A 21,421-nucleotide genomic window follows, 5' to 3' on the forward strand; every position below is an offset into this window, starting at 1 on the left:
TCAAGGTATCTCCAACTGGGAGTTTTAATTTTCTCAATCTTCAAAAATAAAATTTGTGTGTGTTTTAAGTGATAATTCTAGAGAAGCTCTCCATAAAGGAGGGTTGGAACTGTATTCTACCACATTTTTTTAGATACTGCTTTTCCTTTGATATTAATATTTCCAATTCAAAATTAAAATTCATTTTTATTTTTGAGACTTTTATGCACATAGCTTTAAAGGTAAAATAGTTAAAAGATTTATGACAAAAACAATCCCTCTTACCCTTTCCACAGAGGATGCTTCTACCCTTCTGTAGACTCTCTTGGCAGTTTTGGCATTTACTGTTAGATTCCTAAAATACATGAGCATACTCTGCTATTTCTTGATTCAACAATTTTAGATGAAATCTGTTGACTTCCTGCTATGATAGATGGTTATTTTCTCTCTCACATCTTCCCATCTCCAGTATAGCTGTGTTGTAACTTATGGTTAAAATCACATTGTTTCTGTAATTAAAACATACATAACTACTATTTATTACTAAGTGAAAAGCTATACGTTAATTACATTTTCTTTTAAAAGAAAAACATTTATTTGACTGGGTCTGGTCTTAGTTGTAGCATGAGGGATCTTTAGCTGTGGTATATGGATCTAGTTCCCTGACCAGAGATGGAACCTGAGCCCCTGCTTTGGACCGCCAAGGGAGTCTCTATATTGTCTTTATGTAGCTTTTCTCCCCTTGGAGGTAACAATTGTGTTTTCCTTTTCATCTGTTTATTTTTTCAAAGTCCCTGGCTGAATGCCCCCACATTCTTCACCTGCTCTCGCAGCACCTCACAGTGTCCTCTCCTGAAGCTCAAACCCCATAGGTTGCACGTGCCTTTCTCACTCCCCTGGTGCTGTCCTTCCTGGAGGCCCGTCTTACTCTCTGACCAGCAGCCGAATGGCTGTTGGCCTTTCTCCCTTCCTGGAGCCCTGTCTCCTGGCCTCCCTGCCTTCTCTTTCACCATAAAATGGGGAAGGACATGCCACAGTAGCTTCCAGGACTTGACACATCTGAAAATGTCCCTTCTCTTCCCACTCTTCACTCAAAGGTTGGTTGGACATATAAATGTAGGTAAAAATACTTGTTCTCAGAATTTTGAAGGCACTGCTCCATTGTTTTCCACTTCACTTCCTGAGCCTTTGTATATGGCATTTTTTTTTTTTCTCTCTGGAAGCTTTTAGGGTCTCTTTGTTCCTAATGTGAAATTTCATATAGCCAAGCCTTGTTGAAGTGATCTTTTAAAAGCACTCTGTGCTGCACTGTGCATGTTAAATTCCTGCCTGTGGTGCTGTGCTACAATTATGTCACACATTACTGAAAAAGTGGGTGAAGGGTATGCAGCTTCCAGTAAGTCTACATTAATTTCAAAATTTAAGGTTAAAAAATTTCAAAAATAGCGATATCATGGAAAATGGCAGAGGTGGGTGCCCTGAGATTCAGTCCCCGCATTGAAACAAACAATAAGCTGGCCAAAAAAAAACAAACCAAAAAACCCAAACAACAGAATCAACTTTTGTAGAGCTCTGGGTTTTAGTCAAGATACCTAAACTAACCAGTAGGGTGCTGAATGAATCTTAATTAACTCACCCTGCAGATTTTGGACTTGGCAGCTTTCAAAATTAGGGCAGCCAATTCCTTAAAATAAATCCCTGTGTATGTGAAAGAAAACTCTGGAAGAAAATTGTGGCTATTTTGACCAGTGTGAAATGATACCTCATTATAGTTTTGATTTCTATTTCTCTGATAGTTAGTGATGTTGGTGTCCTATGGGTTTTTTGGCCATCCGTATGCCTTTTTTGGAGAAACGTCTGTTTAGATCTTATGTCCATTTTTGATTGGGTTGTTCTGTTTGATACGGAGCTGCATGAGCTGTTTGTGTATTTTGTAGATTAATCCCTTGTAACTACAGCTTTGGAAGAGTGGAGTCTTAACCATGGGACCACCAGGGAAGTCTGCCATTGGTAATTTGGTAGGGATTGCATTGGGTAATACAGTAATTTTGACAGTATTGATTTTTCCAATCAAGAACATGGTATATATCTTTCCATTTGTTTGTATGATCTCTGATTTCTTTTATTAGCATTTTATAATTTTCAGAGTACAGGTCTGTTGTCCCCTCAGATATGTTTATTCCTATTTTATTTATCTTGAAGAGATGGTAGATGGGATTGTTTCCTTAATTTCTCTTTCTGATCTTTTGCTGTTATTGCACAGGAATACAAGAGATTTCTGTATGTTAATTTTGTATACCGCAACTTTACTGAAGTCATCAGTAAGCTCTAGCAGTTTTCTGGTAGCATCTTTAGGATTTTCTTTGTGTAGTATGATGTCATCTGCCAACAGTAACAGTTTTACTTCTTTTCCAATTTGGATTCTTTTTATTTTTCTTCTCTGATTGCCATGGTTAGGACTTCCAACACTATGTTGAATGAAAGTCAATAACAGTGGATATCTTTGTCTTATTCCTGATCCTAGAGGGAATGCTCTTAGCTTTTCACCCTTGAGAATGATGTTAGCTATAGGTTTGTTGTATGTGGTGTTTAATATGTTGTGTCAGTTTCCTCAGTGACTACTCTCATTACCTTTTGGAAGGAATCAAAACCAAGGCCTAAGCACAGGCCCAGATGATTCTGATCCAGGTATCATCAGACCACACTTTGGGGGATGTTGGGCCCCCTCTCTTCATGAAATCCGTTTCCAGGAGTGTTCTTGACTGACACCAGCTCGCAACTTACTATAAACTCCTAGAGGTTTATATCGCTTTGGGCCATTTTTTCTAAATTATTCACATACATGTCTTTCTGATCAGAAGCAGAGATGAGATGTTTTCTTTGCATGCACAGCCCTCGGTGCTCACTGAGTATGTGGTAACTTGAGGACTGGGTTCAGAATCATAGCCCTCAGTGGGGAAGGCAGGTGGAGAGAAAGCAGGGTTATGAGCACAGGGCTGGACCTCACATGTGATGCTGGGCTAGAGGTTTGACCTTGGGCAAATATCTACCTGGCTATATTCCCATTTTTCAGATAGACAACAAGTGCATGCACAGCACCTGCTTCAGAGCTGAGTATCAGGATTGTGGCTGAGAGTGCTTTACACAGCACCTGGTGTGGAAAAGTGCTTGAAACCAAGCAGGACCTTGTGGGGCCTTCCTGGTGACAGACCCCACCATCCTGTGTTCCCCACCTCTCATTGGTAGAAAAATGTTAGCCTCTTAGCCCTTGCCCAATTTCCAAAGAGCACATTTAATCAGAGAAGTGCAAAAATGGAGAAGCAAGTGCAACAGTCAAGCAGGTCAAAGCAATGATAGTTTAGCCATTAAACAAAGTCAGGGACCTTTAGTTCCTCCCCAAGGGCTATAGGTAATATTTTGAGCCCTGTCCTGAGATGGTTTGCTGAGAGTAACCCCCATCAAGTGGAGAAGTTAGCTGCATGCTGACAGTCAGCAGGCAGACCCCTCGAGTAGTTGGAACCAGATGGTTGATGATGGAGATTCTAGAAATACCACCCCGTTACTGCACCACCCACCAGTCAGGACAAATGTTCACAAGTGATCAGGCACCCCTGACCCTCTCCCTCACCTTGCCTTTAAAAACGTTTCCCTGGGGGCTTCCCTGGTGGTCCAGTGGCTAAGACTCCATATTCCCAACACAAGGGGCCTGGGTTCAGTCCCTGGTCAGGAAGCTAGATCCCACATGCTGCAACTGAAGATCCTTCATCCCACAACTAAGACCTGGCACAGTCAAATAAATAAATATTTAAAAATATGTATTATAAAAATAAAAACGCTTACCTGAAAGCTGTCAGGGAGCTTGGCTGTTTGGTCACAAGCTGCCCATTCTGTGTGCTAACTCTGTGCTGGTATCCTGCAGTAAATGCTGCACTTTCCTTCACAGCCTGGAGTTGGCAGGGTGGTTTTGCTGTGCATCGGGCAAGTGAAATCAGTAACATGCTCAACTACTGGGAGCTAGTATTGGCTACTAAAACCCAGCAAAATATTTAAAAATGTATTATCTAACATAAAGGTTATTTTCATATCTTCCCTTCTTTTCTTTTCTTGGCCAAACTGTTTTAATATGACAAATTTGAAGTCATTTGGGATGTTTTATTTCAGCCCAGTTGGCACATACATTTTAATCAAAATGTTATGATTATTAAGCATTAAGTATCATCCTTTGAAAGGGGCATTAGTAAAAAGGTCCTGAGTATGAGCTCAGTGCTGATGAACACATGATTTGCATTCACACAGCAGTTCAATTATAGGTCTCCAGGGTCTCTGATATCTGCCCACCGATGTGTTAATGGAAAAAGCGGGTCTGGAGGCTGGGCTGTGCTTGGTGGCTCCACCAGGGCTCTCGAGTGGACGGGAGCCTGGAGAGGAGCATGTGGTGAGTGGCATTTACAAGAGTGGGGTTTCTGCGGGCTCCGGGGAACCAGCAGGTGCAGAAGCTGCTGCCTCAGGCCTCCCAATTCTAATCAGCCACCTTTGGGCCGCAGTGACTTCTGACTTTGGGTTTTACTCCTACCTTAAAGGAAGCATATGGCTGTGCATGGCAGTTACGTGGTAAAGTGCACTGACTACACACTATGTCAGTTGTTTGGAAGACATGTTAATGGTTCTGTCTTTGTATTGTTGACTTATTCTTATTTCCATATTGAACCTGCTCATTCATCCATTCACTCCAGAAACATTTATTGAGCACCTGTTGCATGCAAGATAGTTTTCCAAATCTAGGGATGTAGCAGTGAAGAAATCTGACAAAGATCCGTGTCTTCGTGGAAGTGTAGTAGATGCTACGTGCGATGGAGCAAAGAGGAAGAGCAGCAGCAAGTACTGCAGTCATGGGAGTTCAGAAGCTACCGGAAGCAGCTGTGCCAGGGGAGGGGGCCCATTCTGTGCAGCCGTGTGAGGCAGAAGCAGGAGGTGAACAGTGGCGTGAACGATACGAGGGCTCCAATCCACTACTGCACCTGCTCACTGATGGAGTTTCGCAGGGAAAGAGCTTCTGCCTGGCTCTGGATATTTTTAATCAGGGCTGAGAGGGCCAAAGAAATAAGCTTCTGGGCTGGGGATCCCTTACCACAATGGGAGGTGTGTAGACTGGGGACCCCCACCTCTGCCATGGCTGTGGTAACCGTTTTTATTAAGCTGAACAGCAAGATTTGTCTGTACATTTGTTTCCATTTAATGCAATTAAATTGTGTGTTACATGTACCCACTCTCCACCCTACCCAGCCACTCGCTTCCCTTCATGTCTGCAGTGGGACACGTCACACAGCGGGGCACATGTCACATTGCAGGATGAGACCTACCAAAACAGACCATGCCTTTGCATCCAGCAGGTTGGGAGATTAACAATAATTGGATGGTGCCGGCACAAAACAGCAGGTGAAAAGGGGGTGGGTTTTTGCTTGTTATTAATGTGTGTCAATGCATCTCTTTTTAAATTTGGGGAGATGAACTCAGATTTTTTTATAGCAAATAGTAGAACTGAACCTCTCTTTGCCATAATCAGGTTTGTCAATACAGAGAAGTACTGTTTAATGACACTTGGCTTCAGTGAAAAGGTGAGTGTGAATTGCAGAGATTCCTCCCACTTTCTGTTCCATGACTCGGGCTCTCAGTGACTCACTGCTCAGTGTCTGCAGCATGGATACTCTGACCCCACGTCATGTTTCTCCTGGTTTAAGTGACCCGGAGACCACCTCATCCAACAGCCTCACTGCTGAAGTCAGGAAGCACTGCATGGCTTTCCCAACGTGTGAGGACTGAGGGTTGTTCCACTGCTAAGCTGGAGCAGCTGAGTCAGAGCCAGTTCGCATACCTGAGACCAGGCTCTGCTTCACTAATTTATGGTTGTTTCTCCCCCCCAATTATCAAGGTGGAAGCCCTTAGGTCCTACAGAGCTCTTTCTGCCAGTCGCTACTATTGTGGAGCAGAGTGAGCCCGTTTCTACCATGAAGCTGTGTCCACCACCAGATGCACTGTGAGGAATGCCTTAGGCTGCTGCAGGGAGCCACACAGAAGTGGGGATGTCAAGCCATTAAGTTCACGGTGCTCAGTTCAAGTTCACAGTGTATGGGTCTGACTCCTGAGATGACCTTGTGACAGCATGACCCAAATCATCTTCCCTTTCTTATGGACAGCTGAAATCTTCTCAGGCATCTTCTGCTTTTGAGGTGTCTAAGATCACAAAGTTTCTTCCCTTTAAACAAGAAGCTACTCTGTTTTCTGTTTCACGTTCAGCTTTGGCTCTGCTGTAGGAGCTACACTGTTAAGGAGGTCTGTCCACCTTTGCAGAATCGTGCTGCTTCTCCTTCCTTCTCTGTGATTGCCCACAGCTTCTACACCACATTGGCTGAGGAATTTGATATTCAGGTAAGCTTTCCAGAAATCCTCTCTTTGGCATTCCCACTCTCCCAAACACTGCACTCCCAGCAAAGTTTGGATGTGATCTTTTCTGCTGTGTCACCGCAGGGGAAGGAACAGGGGAGGTAGGCCAGGGACTGACTGACAGATCCTGCAATGACAGGACCCCAAAGCCAAGAACATGCAGAAGGGCGCCTTCCAGTGACGCTGCCCCTCTGTGCCGACTGCTCCCTAGGGGAGGAAGTTCCCTCCTTTCTTCAGTTTATAGATGCGCCAGAGCTACTCTGAGAGCATCCCAGAACAGGAACCAGTGTCGGGCCCCCAGGTGAGTGGAACATCCAGGTGATCCCTCAGCTTCTAAGCCTCAGGGACACAGTTGACCTCCTTAATGCCCCAGCTTTCAGGAGCCTGCTTCATGAGTACTGTGTCCTGTCAGTGCTGGAGCCCTTTGACATCCTCTGTGAATAGTGCACATGTTAAGAGGCTCAGGTTGTGCCACTGGCATCAAAACCCCACAGCAAAAACAGCTGGAGAATGTTCCACATAGTGACATCTATTCTAAAATACATCAGTACACACACCATGCACATTTTAGTGGGACAGCACTGTGAATTCAATCTGCCAGGTAACTGCACCTGAGCATTTAACTAGTGTAAGCAGAGTTTTATATTAAGTAGGTTCTTAGCTCTTAATTTTTTTTTTTTTTTTGGATGAGCCAAAGGAGACGTTTCTAGATGTGGGCCAGAGGTCAACATGAGGGGAAGAGGTGCATTCTGATGGCTGTGTGTATGTATGTATCCACACTCTGCAGAGAGCAGAACTGGAGTCCTGACACAACAGTGTGTAATCCAGCCCTTACCCACAACAGGTCTCCTATGGAGTTCTAGACTAATGATTTGCAACTCTACAGCTTCTCCTCACCAGGGGCTGGAAAGGAGAAAGAAAGGCATAGTTGAATAAGGGAGGCCCAGAGCTTCCCTTCCTGGTCCCGATGTCTCCAGAACCTAGGAGCAGCAAGGCAAGGGCTGTGCCCTGGACTCAAGTCAGTGAGCATGTGGATTACGAGTTGAGATCTTATCAAACATCTGGCAAATAAGTAATGGATTAATATCACACTCAGTATCACCTAAGGTTTAAGGCACGTAAAAGGCCAAGGATGCTCTTTAATTGACATAAAGACAGAACCTTCCTAAATTCATTCTGGGTTTAAACTCAAGCCTTTAAGAGCTACAACAAGAAATTTTGTTTCATGGGACATTATAAGAACACATACCATAAAGAATTCTATTTAGGGGAAAAAAAGCTTTGTCTTTCTAAATACTGAATAACTATGGAGACAAATTATCTGTAGATTTTAGTTTCCTACCCTGCAAGGTGACAAAGGAAGCAGGCTGCTTGGTGACTCAGCAGAGTTACAGTGGCAGCTTATTTTCATTTATTTTCCCAGTGTGGTTCTTGCAGGTTGTATTTCTCAAGCTGATCGTAAACTGCTGATGTCACATAAATGTATTTTGTGTTTCCAACCTAGGTGGTTTCAAACAGCTAGTCACCAAAAGATAACACCATTTTATAATAGGAACTCCACACGTAACATATGATGGAAAGTCATTTATTTTCTCCTCAATAAATTTTAAAAGACTTTAATGGAAAATGTTTGGTAGCGTCATGTTACGCTGAATGCCAGCAGTGCCTGGACTTTATTCACGCAAGAAGCCAGGTCAACGTGTACACATTTCTCCATGGCCCTTCAACAGTTCTCCACGTACAAAATTGTCTGCTATTTTGCACTAGCAAATAGCAATATAATTTAAAACTTTCCTATGTGACACCTAAAATCCAGTCTGACATTTATTAATACAGTTAGAAAAATAAGAGTCTTAAAAAATTCATGGCATGAGTTTACGGTGCTGACCACATGATGTGAGTTTATGAGATCATGGGATCTCATCAAATGTAAGATCATTTTAAAAACTCCTACATGACAACTTTCTGGTTTAATTTGAAAGGCTTAAGACTTGAAATCTAGTGAGACTATTAAGTTGATGTACTTAACTTTTACTTGTGTTGGGAGAGTTAATTCTCACGTCCACTGAATGAATGCCCTCCAGATACCAATAAATATATTACAGTATTTACAAGCTTTGCTATCTTTCCTGACACTGACAGAAAGTTAAACTGTGAGAAGTGAAATGAAAGTGTTCTCAGCCTGGAGTAAGAGGGTGAGAATGAGGCCGGCGTGCAGACACACATCAGATTCCACCTGAGGACAGCCAGCCAGCGACACTGTCGTCAGACTTCAGAAGTAAGTGCCAGAAGCAGCACAAAGACCAATCTGGGATCCCAAGAACAAGGGCAGGCGGGGGGCAAGGCTAAGGACTGTGAAAGCATGCCCCACAGGCCAGCAGTGGATGTCTCTCTGGAATTATCCAGTTTGGTTGAGGTGCCGGACACACGCCATGGATGCGGGAGGATTGAGTGTGGGGATTTGATTTCTACAATCTCGGCTGTGCCGTGTGCCCTTTTCTACTCTTTGTGCAAACTGTCCCATGGAAACCTGCCACTCACGATGTCCCAATAGCTGAATAGTGTCACAGACCTGGAGCAGTGAAGTCAAGGACCACATGGGCTAGATTTTGCCATGTGAATGGGATTCTCGTTTGGGGGGAGGGGTTAGCTTTTTGTATTTTAGAAACACCTATAAACTAGTCATTATTTTAAAAAGCACACTCTCCTGGGTCTGTTTTTCCCATGGACACAAACACCCACCCCCACCCCTCTCACTGTCTTCCTTGCACCTGTCCTGGGGATGGTCTAGAGGCTCAGGCCAAACCATCAGGGGTCTAGAGTTGAAACTGTCCCTTGGAAAACTGTACAAACAAGATTCACTCAATGTAACATTTTAAGCTCTCACATGAGCCTCTTTGAAACAATAAATATTTCCATAATCAGGGTTTTCTGGTGGCCCACTTTTACATGCAAATACAAATTGTTAGCATGCATTAATTACTTAAGTCAATTGGTAAAGTTTATTTTGTAAGTGTAAGTAATTTTAAGCAATTTACTAACTTATAAATTTCAACTATGAAAAACCACTACCAGAGCAGTTCTGAGGTATTACTGTTAATTCCCTAAAGAAATGTTGTTGAGGGGGCGTGGAGTGACTGCCATGCCTTTTGGTGAGCAGTGCTGTCTCCAGTGCTGACTGCAGCCATGTCCCAGAGAGTCTCAGAAAGTGGCCTGGCTCATTAACCAGGCTTGTGAATGTGACTGGTCACCACTGAGCCAACCAGAACCACAGAGAGAGATGCCACGGAATGGACCACACAGCTGAGAAATGACATGTGTATGGTGCTGCTTCCAGCTTGGCTTCATCAAAGCCCACCCTACCCACTCAAGTTGCTTACAAAGAAAATGTGTGCAAAAAGCATCCAAAAAGCTTATCAGCAGGTTAATTTTCTAGTAATTTTAAAAGACTAGACCATGGTTTTCCTTTAAAATTCATTTATAAAAATAAATTTCAGTTTGAGACCTTACATACCAAATTGTGGCTTAATTCAGTCATGATGGTGAGACTGTAAAGTTATGAAAATTGCTGCTGGAAAGGTGGGTGCTCACAGCCCTTCTTCTAAGAGGCCAAAGTACTGAGCTTCTGGACAAACTTCTAGCCTGCCTTTTTGTCCCATGATGCCAAAAAACTTTCTTAGACCTCCAATATAGAACTACTAGGAACTGTTTTAATACATTCAAGGTAAGGACAGCCTAGCACTTGCTCAGGGGACACTGCCTTGCTGCCCAGGGACACAGGCACCCCCCTAGGCCTACAACTCTGATGCTTTGTCCTGGGAGGCAGTGGAGAGCCCTTCCCAAGTGTCTCAGAGCAACAATAACTTAAAACCAGTTTGACGCACAAGCAAACTCTTGCAAGTTCTGTGCTGTGAGGCCTCCAGGGGTCTGTGTTCATCAGGTAGGAACACTGTCAGTGGAAATGCCAATATGACTTACTGCTTAGACCGTGCTGGCCTCTAAGCCTGTGCTAGACTGATTCCTCACATGAGAACCTTTCTGCCTTAGAACATTATTTCAGGCACAGTAAAGAACTAAGGAAAGTTTCTGGCCTCCAAATCTATAATCACACAAAATCAAGTTTCAAACTACTGTCCTCTTAGTACAGATGAGCAACTGGTGACTGGTCATGTGTTATCAATTGACATGAACACAGCATTTAGTCTGTGGAACAATGCGACACAGCAAAACCCTGATTCTCATGCAAACCCAAGCCTGTTAACCACGGTGAGGAGACAATGACAGCCCACTCAGCGTCCTCACAGGAATGCAACTCCCACAGGAAGGCACAGGGCTCAGACCTCACTGATGGTCCTCTCTGAGGGGCAGTACTCTGAGGGGCCTGCTGAGGACACATAGAAGGACTGCGTCTTCCTCTTCAATCGAGCTCTCTTGTTGGCCAACACCAGACTGTGGCGGCTTGAGCTGATGATCTCAGAAATGAACTTTTTGCAGTCCACACACACCTCCATAGCACTCCAGTCCTCCACCAGCTCTTTGGGAAATTGGAGTTCTTCATCTGATTTGTCCACAGACTTGGATTTTGAGGACAATCTTGAAAAAAACATTTAAAATATCCATTATTGTTTAAGAATTCTACTGCAATACTAAGAAAATACATGTAGAAAAAGCAAATTTATTGCCAAAATATGATGGAATAGGTGGTGACTGGCCCATGTCATATTCGTCCAAAGAAGTTATAACTGGTGACAGCATTCAAAATATTTTTTAAAAACCAGGAAACATGTTTTATTAAGAATCTTAGTACCCCTTATAGAATTTTTATAAAATAGGGTATTCAGAGTATTCATCTACTGCACACAGTTCATGAATGCTAACTGAAATACGTGTTGCTAACGCCCCACTGATTATGCAAACTTCAAGTTCTTTCTCAGTGACCCCATGTCATGGTTAATGAACATTACTTAACTCTTGATGGTAGGTCAGAAAACTGAAGTAAATTTATCTTAATCTCATGACACAACCTGAAAAATTATCTTTGGACTAGCTTTCTTATTTTCATATTTATCAAATATACCTCCCTAACCACAGCAACTGTCTTTGGCGATGGCACCCTACTCCAGTGCTCTTGCCTGGCAAATCCCATGGATGGAGGAGCCTGGTAGGCTGTAATCCATGGGGTCACGAAGAGTCGGATTTCCCTTTCACTTTTCACTTTCATGCATTGGAGAAGGAAATGGCAACCCACTCCAGTGTTCTTGCCTGGAGAATCCCAGAGACGGGGGAGCCTGGTGGGCTGCCGCCTATGGGGTCACAGAGTCTGACACGACTGAAGCAACTTAGCAGCAGCAGGTGACTATTTGGATTCCAGAGAGCTGGAGTTAACTAGACCAACATCACCGTAAATGTTTTGGATAGTTTTTGGAAATAACTAGGAATCATCTACTCATATTTTAATTAAACCAAACAGGAACGTAGAATTAAGTACAGGAAAGAACAGCAGCCATGTTCGCTTGTCCTGAGCCCATGGACAGCAGCCCAAACTCAAGAGCCCAGGAGAGGGGCTGAGCATAGGGCAGAAGCCTCAGACACAGGTCTGAGGAGCTTCCAACTCCCTCACCTCACTGTCCACAGACCTTGACATGCTGAATGGCCACCATCCAGCATTTGGCACCAATTCTAGGGTCCATCACAGATGGAGGGGCTGCTGGTGTGTAAAACCCTGCCCCTTGGGCCCTGCCACCTTGGAACCTGAGCTGGTCTGCCTTCCTCCTGTCTTTCTTAAAGACCAACGCTAACCTGAACACAAAGTGACTGATACACACGCATGTTTTCCTTTTAAAATGCCAGCTCTTGGCATAAAGCTTTATTTCTGTCTTTATGTTAGGAATGTAAGTCATCTATTGCAGACCACTATAAACACAGGATTAAAAATACTTTTTTCAAAACTAAAGGAAAGAAAGATTAGACTCTTACATGCAAGTTTTCAACTCCACTGAAAAGGACAGTTTTAAAGATGACTTTTAAAGGATACATAAAAGTAATTATTTCCAAAGTAGAAAAAATATTAAACTAGGAGATTGTGTCTTTCAAGGAGCTAGCCATTATCCTTGACATGCTACTTCTGGAGAGTTGTATAAGTCAAAACTATTAAAACCAACCCACCCATGTGCCCCTCCTCAAGCCAATATCCCACCATGTCACCACAGTCCTTGAAAGTCCTATCTTCTTTCACAAAGGACACTTTGGAGACCCAGGCCTCCTGCTCACCTGGCAATGCTCCGAAGTGGCCGATGGTGGCCAGTGGAGGGTTTTTCTGGCCTCATACAGCTTTCCCCTCTCTGCAAGGCAGACGGTCCCAGTGAAAAGATAGGAAGGGTGGAGTATGGCTTGGAGGGCAGCCGCATCTATGATCCCAAATAAAACTGAGAATGAGCAGGACTGCTGGAGAGGCAGAGTCACTGAAATCAGCACAAGCTGTGACTTTACTGAGCTCGACTTACCTTTTTGCAACACTGTGAGCACACCGGCCTGTATACAAAATCAGAAGGGTTACTTGGCGTGATTCCATGGATATGACTGGAGAGTTAAGAGAAGCCAAAGGTTGCATGCCTCTACCTGTCTACAGTTGGTCCCCCAAACTCCAGTTCTTCTACCAGAATGAAACAAACTGATACAGCTGGCTTGCCAAAAAGACCATCAGTCTGTAAAACTTAATGCTATGTCCCATGAAAGGATCAACTTAATGTCTGGGATTTTCTTGTCTATTGTGGGTTCACCTGACAGTCACATCTATTTTTTTCTGTTCTAACATGACATATTATTATAACTATCTTGAATACATAAACACATGCAGAGAAAAATTTTCCAGGCTTAATATCAAATAACCATCCACTGTTGCAGCAACTGCTGTTGTAACTCGTAAGCATGGCACATGATAACACTGGATTATTTCTACTGTTGTTCCTGTGAGAAAAATGATGAAACAGTGGAAGTGCTTCCTTGACTACTGTCATCAATTACAAAAAGCCTTACCTCTTACAGAACTGACAGGTATAAGACCAGGTGAAGAAGGAAAACCTTCTGGTTCGGCAACAAAAGCAAAGCTAAAAAACAGAAATTTTAAAGGAGAAAAAAGAATTGCTAACAGTAAATTTCCTAATTTGTACATCTAAACACGTATTTATATGTGGAAAATCTTAGTAGACAAAGGGAGAAGAGTACTTAAAGACCCTTTTACCAAGTTTGATTCTGTGACAGTTACAATCTGGCTCTGTATTTGATTATTATTCTACTTTTAAATGGGAGAAAAAGGCCACAGCTCTTAAGGGTCTTGCCATCATGGAAGCTATCTGAAGATTCTTAAAAAGTGTCCTGTGTTTCTCAAATATATTTTCTCAATAATCTTTTAAAAGTTTAACAGCTAAGAGCAGACCTGGTTTTAGGAAGACACACCATTATTTATTATAGTGGTTTTAAACCTTACGGCTTTCTATTTCTATGGAAGAAATACTCACTTCTGTGAGCAAGGGAACAGGGACTGCCTGGCAGAGGGTGAGCCTCTGGCCCCTGGAGCCCCCAAAGCCCCATGCCACCTGGCAGCAGATAGTGCCTACGTGACCCGCCAACTGGAAAGGGCTCTCTACCTTTCCTTTTTTCAGAGCTGTGTAGACATCTTTGTACTGTTGGTACTTTTCCAGCTCTGCTTTGACCAGGACCTGACGAATGTGCATCACCTCCTCCACGGTCAGTGCCAGGCACTCCACCGGGTAGCAGAACTCCTCCTGAAAGTCAGAATCCATGTGAGCAAGAAGCCCCACCCCCTCCAGCAAGGTCATGTCCCCTCCACTTCAGGGCCCTGGTTAGTAGCTCCAAAGAAGAAAGAGGCTCCCAGGAAACCCTGGGGCAGAGCTGGCTCACTCTGGGGACCACAATCTCTGATCACACCCAGATGGTAGCAGGAGACTGCTGGGTCCCAGGTAGCACTAGCCGACCAAGACCTCCGGTAACAGAAGTTTCTCATGTGTGTTCAGATGCATCTCAAACATCTCCAGTCCCTGAAGGGGAGCTGAGTATCTGTGTCCTGAAATCTGGGGGAAATGTTGCTGCTTTAAACCAAATTTATGTCCATTTTCTTCTGATACACAAAGACAATATGTAGCTTTCTGTTGTATACTATCTGCTCAAAGGTAAACAGCAAATCTACAGTACTGGTACAGTTTTAAACACTGATTTGTGGTACCCAGAACAGCCCAAAGAAGATGGTTAGTAACTGACACTGAGAAACGTTATTTAGTGGTAAGTTACATCAGCACAGCCTGAAAACTCGTAATGATGTCAGTGAACTGGACCCGGAGGTCAGTGCACTGGACCCGGAGGTCAGTGCTGGGCTGCCCCATGCACTCCAGAGCCCTTGTCACTTTTCCACACGGGATTGTGGAGGATGACGCTGATGTAACTGATCCCACTGAATAAAGAGCCTCTTGCCTGCTCCCAGTTGGCCCTGCACTGATTGTGGACCCAGCAGAAAGACAGAAACATCCTGTGCGCCCACAGCATGTAGGCCTCACAAACCCATGCCCTCGGTGTGCACACACTGGAACTCACACCCCCACACACAGCAGTGCTGTGCACAGGCATTCTGGACTCAGACAAGCCAAACAAGAAAGCACGAGACTGGATGCAGTTCATGGAGATTTAACATTCAGTTCTGTCTTCTAATCTGAGAAAAACAAAAACAAATCTAGGCAGCAAACTTGACAAACATTAGCATTTACTATAAAAAAAGAAAATTTGCAGAATTACTGCTTCTTATAGTCATTACAAAATTATCTCTGTTCAAGCTAACTTAGGGAAGATTAAATTTGCTAAAAATGTTTTAGAAAAGATCCTGCAGTTGAATTTTTAAGATGAACAGCTTAGTATCTGGAGGATGGGAGGATAGTTTATTAGATTATATCATGTACTCTAGAATGTCTAAATACTAAAAAAATCCCACCATCACACAATTTTCTCTCAGTAGGAAGAGCTGTCAAAGATAACAGGCTTCAGTTGGCATGTCCAATATTTACTGTGCGTTGCTCGGCCCTGAGAACAGTGTGTGTATGTCCACTGGGACACAACGGCCTCTGAGTGCTGGACATCACAACTGTGCTCAGACTAATGCGCCAGCTGCACACACTGAACAGCAACTTTTCTCAGCTTCTGACGTGTCGTTAATAAGTCTTTACAGTCGTCTTTATTCATCAGCGACGAGCATGACTACCTATATACGAATCTAGCAAACAAGCAGAAGACTGCTCCGGAGATTGGTGGCCGTGTTGTTAGGAAGATGGCAACCTTACAACGTGACACAGGCGGTGAGATGTGCTGCAACCCTGATAGCAGGCACTGCCCTCTCCTCAGCCTCGAGACACAGACGGGCTCAGTCAGAGCCTACTTTCAACTTCCTGCTTTGAACCATACCCAAATCCACTGCTCTGTCAGATAAAGTAAGAAACGGTGGATTTTTTTTGGTGTTCATGTTCTTTTTTTTAGAATTTCAAGGAGATTATCCTTTGGTAAATAGCTTCCATCAGGTCAAATGCTAATGTTTTAAATCTGGTGCTTTCCCAAGGACAACAAAACTTTAATGCAACATGAAAGAAAATAAATTATAGACTGGCTTTATTTTTTTTCAACTGATGAAAAAATATTGATTCAACATCCCCAAAGCCAAATTACCCCAGATCTTGCTGAGATCCTCATGCCGCAAAATGTGAAAAGCACTCAGGGTTCATGCCCCACCCTGAGCTGAGCCCCCGTCCCCCGTCATGAGGGGCCGGTCACGCTACAGCAGGCATGGAACTTGGGTCCTGGCCCAGCACGGACGCCAGGGGCCAGAGGAGCAAGACTCTGATTCTCTGGCTGCTCTGTGCTGCAGGGTAGCTCCCAAATTTAGAAACGGGAAGCTAAATCTTAAATTTTCAGAGATTACAACATACTACAGGAGCAGCTGTGGTGCCTTTAGAACTCACTGTACATATGTCACTAAAATGGCTGGGTTTCTGTTAAATATTCTGGTTATATTTACCATTTAAAAGGCGTCGGAGTTAAGCCAGCACAGAATTAGAGAGCACAGTGTGTCATCTGTTACTGAGCTGGAGAAACAGAAACAGTCACATTTTATAGTGTTTTTGCTTAGCCCAAACTTCATAAATAAGTAGGAGAGATTTGACAATTATCCAAAGCAGCCTTTTGAGTTTTTAATAAACCAAAGGAAAGCACACTTAAAAAGAGCAAATATTAAGTTTAATTACTCTTTTTTCAAGTTCATCTTTAAAATTCAAGGTAAATTATATATCTAAAGTCATGTGTAGACTTAGTAGACAGACTGGGGAGGGTTGAAAATAAAAACAAAATGTCAGAGATCTTCAGAAACAGCAGGAGGGGTGGTACGAAATGCCACTCCTGCATCTGACCATGTGCTCACATGGCCAGATCAAAAACGAAAAACAGGATTGAGCCTGAATTTCATGCCAAATGAAGAGAAAGTAATCTGTTGTACCTCATTTACATTCAGTTTCTTTTTTGAACCAAGATGGGTAATAAAGAATAACAAAGAATCTAGCGGCTGTTTGCTTATCAAGAACAGGTCTGGTCAACAGGAAGGACCCCACGCGGGCTGCTGCCACACAGGTTGCACTGTGCGCAGGGGAAGCCTGAAGATGGTCCCAAGGCTTTTTATGCTACTGAGGTCTGGAAATTATACTTTCTATAAAAAGTGTATTCTGTATGAAAATCTCAAAGACTACAAAATGAGTATTTTAAATAATCACATCGATAAAAGAAAACTTGATTTCTCTGTACAGGGAAGCAGGGTGGATTTCTGTAACAACCATCCTGACCATCATAACACAGCTGTACGGGAGCTGGAGAGAAGGAAGAATCCCTGTGGCTCCCTGGCTGGGCAGCTGAGTGTGGATGACTGCTTCTGGGGGAGGCTGGCAGGAATGCCTTTCCATCAGGCCCCTCAGAAGCTCCGCCCACAGGCTCCCTGACGCTGCTGCATTCTGAGTTTGTTGTCCTTTCACTATCATCCTGTCATTTGAGATCATGGTGTGATCTATGCATCTACCAAAGATTGGAATCAACGGTCAGAAGCAAAGTGTCCATCTAAGCTGTTAATCTGTGCAGAGTGCGGCAGCTGAGGCATCACGACCAGAGACAGAGGAAGGTAATTCCCAGAGCCCGCAGAAGGAGGCCAACCTGTGTGTGTCTCCACCTGCTGGTAAAAGCTCTCTCACACAGATAATAAACAGCCCCTGCTACCCCCAGCATGGCTGCCTCCAAAGGGTGAGAGCCGAGCAGAGAAGCTGTTTGGAGGGTAGAAAAAAGTGGTCGGAAAGGCGGCGCTGGCCATGCTCTGGTCATCCTTGGAACCTGAACAATACGTATGGGGAAGAGAACGGCAGGGGAGAAGAAATGGAGAAAATACTGCTGAACATGAGTGACTGATACAGAACCATTATAGAGCATGAAAGAAAAACAGACAAAAACACCATGGAGGGCATTAATGTTAGATTCCTCATGAGTCTCCAGGCCATCATCTGCATCCATGTGTGTCAAAAGGAAATCAACCACAAAGTCACAGCTGGAGAATCTGAGTTCACACAGCAACACTTCAGCTGTCCTGTGAACTCTTAATCTCCCACACAGGTTTGCGGGATGCAGGCCCAAGATGACAGTAGAAACACACACCCAGCAGCCACCCCTCCCTACTCGGAGGGCGCTGCCCCCAGTCATCTGACCAAATGACGAAAAAAGTACACTTTCAACATCCTGAGGAAAGGGTGCTAAGCCTCTTCAGTTGTGTACGACTCTTTGCAACCCCATGGACTGCAGCCCACCAGTCTCCTCTGTCCATGGGATTGGATTCTCCAGGCAAGAACACTGGTGTGGATTGCCATGCCCTCCTCCAGGGGATCTTCCTGACCTAGGGATTGAACCGGCATCTCCTGTGTCTACATTATTGTTAGGCGGGTTCTTTACCACTAGCGCCACCTGGGAAACCGCAGGAGGAAAGGGGGGAAGGTCCAATATAAATGAAAATCAGTAACAACAAAAGACTTTTCTGCTGTCTTTAGTTGACACCTTATAAATGCAAAATGATTCAGTGTTTTCTTAGAAAAATAGCTAAATCATACTTTCAAAAACAATACTTACAAAACTAGACGCCACTGCCACTAAAGGAGTGGGATTTTATGGATTTCCCATGATAAGCTACTGGCAAGAAAAGTCAGGATTTTGATCTGGAGGTTCTCGCATATCAGCTGGGACCTAGAGGTAGGCGGAGGGGGCGGAGTTCTGTGAACAAATACCAGTTTGCACAGACCATGGGCTCCCCTGCCTGCTCACTAAGCCTCTTCTCCGCGAAGGCATGTTGGTTGTACCTTGCTCTCCTCCTCCACAAAAACAGCTCACGGCCTGACCATACACACTGAGCTGCCCTACACCAGGAAGACACCTCATGGCCTTCCTTGGTAAAGTTTCTATCACCAGCCAATAGGGCTTCTCAGGTGGTGCTAGTGGGAAAGAACATGCCTGCCGACCCCAGAGACGTTAAGAGACATGGGTTCGATCCCTGGGTTGGGAAGGTCCTCTAGGGGAAGGCATGGCAACTCACTCCAGTATTCTTTCCTGGAGAATCCCATGGACAGAGGAGCCTGGTGGGCTACAGTCCATGGGAGTCGCTAAGTGTCTGAAATGACTGAAGCAATTTAGCACACATGCACCAGCCAAATACTCCTTGTAGTTAATCTGACAGTGTCTTTACACTGCTAATTTTAAGTTTAACCTCAACAGTGCAGGTATTTGGGAAGTCAAGTGGGACAGAAAGAACTTGGGCAGGTTTCCTCTGGCAGATCCGCTGCCTCTTCCTGCAAGGACCTCGTGGGCTACATCCCCTGCCTGGTAAGTGAATAGCTATGACGTCAGCCTGGACGTCTCTGGAAAACAGCGCAAACTGTCAACACATCCAAACATCTGCAGTGACTCCAGTATCACAAAACATGCTTGAAAACAAGGAACAATGGATTTTTATGAATCAAAATTCTCCCTTTGGATATCTACCTCAATGAGAGTCTACTGTAGTCAGACTTCACTAAGTTTTCTGTTTAGTTTCAACAATTTTTAAGTGGCATTTGAAAGGAAAAAAGAGTTTCTTTAATAAATATCCATACTTTCAACCATAAATATGTGTTCCGGGGGAGAAAAGTACTTTAAATGAACAAAGAATGTCAGATTTCACTTGGTTACTCTTAGGATTGCTTTTCTTCTGCTAATAACAACAAATAAGGTTATTATAAAGTTCATTCTAGCTTCTGGAAGCTTCTCAAGGAAACTAATGATTCCAGGTCTCTCTCTGCAGAGTCTGTGGGCTACTTACGAGAGACCGGGAGCTCTGCCTGGATGCCGGCAGGAACTGTCTCACGTTAGTGGGTGTTTCCTTCTCAATGGAATGTCGTCTCTGGGGTGGCTGCCGTCGCTCAGGCTGAGGTGTGGAGGATATGGGCAAGAACTTGGGAGGGTCTGAAGAAACAGAATGAACCAAACTGAAATCAGTTCTCTTATAAAGGAAAAAAAAAAAGGCAAATTAGGTTTCAAATTTCTAACAGAAAACCCTCTGCCATATGTGACAAACTGCATTCAAAGATGAAGTATTGATTTTGTTGGAGTGATCAACATTAGGACTGGAGGCCCCTAGGGGACCCTGGAAGACTTATAGAATAATCGTTGCAAGATAAACTTACTACTGAAATAGCAAGGAGAAGGAAAAAGTGTTCAATATTCAAATTCATGCATAAAATGCAACATAAATGGAGTCTCAGATTCATAATACAAATGCCATCCTGTTATTTTCCACAGAATTTTGCAATTAAGAGTCTTAGGCTTTATTTAAATTTTTTTAAATTGGGCAAAAGACTTGTATTCAATGAACAATTTCAAGGGCAAAGAATTCAAGGAATAGATCTTGGGTTTTATTTTAAAAGCATGTGAAAATTATGTAAATTGTTTGTGTCAAATCATACCAAAATTGTCAAGTATACATTCCTTTTAAAAGATAAAATATGAAAACTCTTTCTTCTTGATGTGTATCAAGACATTTTATCCTTAGTTTAAATCAAGCTTTATTTAAAATAAGTTTCAGCTTCAATGTTAATACTATATATGCCACTGCTTCTCTGTCTAGGAATATCTGGGGACAGACTTTAAAGGGGCAATGTTTCAGGCTATGATTCACATTGTGGAAACACAGGAGGACATCACAGAACTCTGCTGTCTGTCTGTCCATCCTTCCTCCTATCCTCTGCACAATAAGGTGAAGAAAAGTGGAAGTCAGCACAGTGAGGAGGAGATGACCATCCACTTGGACTGTCCTAGCAATAAATCACTAAAAAAACCAGAATATACTTCCCTCAATCAAGGTACAGAAATCCATCATGTGATTTAATGGAGTCTCTATAATATTAAATAGGTCTGGTCAAATAACAATTACAGATAATAACCAAGGTCAGCTCCGGTTGTTTTTGATGTAATCTGCTTAGTTCAGTTGCTCAGTCGTGTCCAACTCTTTGCGACCCCATGAATCGCAGCACGCCAGGCCTCCCTGTCCATCACCATCTCCCGGAGTTCACTCAGACTCACGTCCATCGAGTCAGGGATGCCATCCAGCCATCTCATCCTCGGTCGTCCCCTTCTCCTCCTGCCCCCAATCCCAATGCATCAGAGTGTTTTCCAATGAGTCAACTCTTCACATGAGGTGGCCAAAGTAGTGGAGCTTCAGCTTTAGCATCATTCCTTGCAAAGAAATCCCAGGGTTGATCTCCTTCAGAATGGACTGGTTGGATCTCCTTGCAGTCCAAGGGACTCTCAAGAGTCTTCTCCAACACCACGGTTCAAAAGCATCAATTCTTCGGCGCTCAGCCTTCTTCACAGTCCAACTCTCACATGCATACATGAC

At 43.7% G+C, this 21,421-nt stretch overlaps 1 protein-coding gene and 1 long non-coding RNA gene across 3 annotated transcripts in view; one reads left to right on the forward strand and one right to left on the reverse strand.

Moving 5' to 3' along the window:
- Nucleotides 1-5,484: 5,484 nt before the first annotated feature.
- On the forward strand, nt 5,485-9,836 carry LOC128067286 (uncharacterized). Of its 2 annotated transcripts, XR_008201384.1 has the most exons (4): nt 5,485-6,206; nt 6,328-6,405; nt 6,505-6,721; nt 8,563-9,836. It is a non-coding gene; the product is annotated as an uncharacterized LOC128067286 (long non-coding RNA). The 2 variants fall into 2 exon arrangements; XR_008201383.1 differs by having other exon boundaries at nt 5,485-6,405.
- The window catches only part of SPIRE1 (spire type actin nucleation factor 1), a 139,642-nt gene continuing 126,270 nt past the window's right edge, over nt 8,050-21,421 (reverse strand). The window contains exons 12-18 of the mRNA XM_052660245.1: nt 19,847-19,989; nt 17,668-17,841; nt 14,067-14,204; nt 13,456-13,526; nt 12,924-12,951; nt 12,691-12,827; nt 8,050-11,013 (exon numbers count right to left, since the gene is read on the reverse strand). Coding sequence (XP_052516205.1) covers nt 10,755-11,013; nt 12,691-12,827; nt 12,924-12,951; nt 13,456-13,526; nt 14,067-14,204; nt 17,668-17,841; nt 19,847-19,989 — 950 coding nt within the window. The 3' untranslated portion in view covers nt 8,050-10,754. The remainder of the gene's footprint in view (nt 11,014-12,690; nt 12,828-12,923; nt 12,952-13,455; nt 13,527-14,066; nt 14,205-17,667; nt 17,842-19,846; nt 19,990-21,421) is intronic.

The sequence above is a fragment of the Budorcas taxicolor genome, chromosome 22 (genome assembly GCF_023091745.1).
Source record: "Budorcas taxicolor isolate Tak-1 chromosome 22, Takin1.1, whole genome shotgun sequence".
Taxonomy (NCBI): domain Eukaryota; kingdom Metazoa; phylum Chordata; class Mammalia; order Artiodactyla; family Bovidae; genus Budorcas; species Budorcas taxicolor.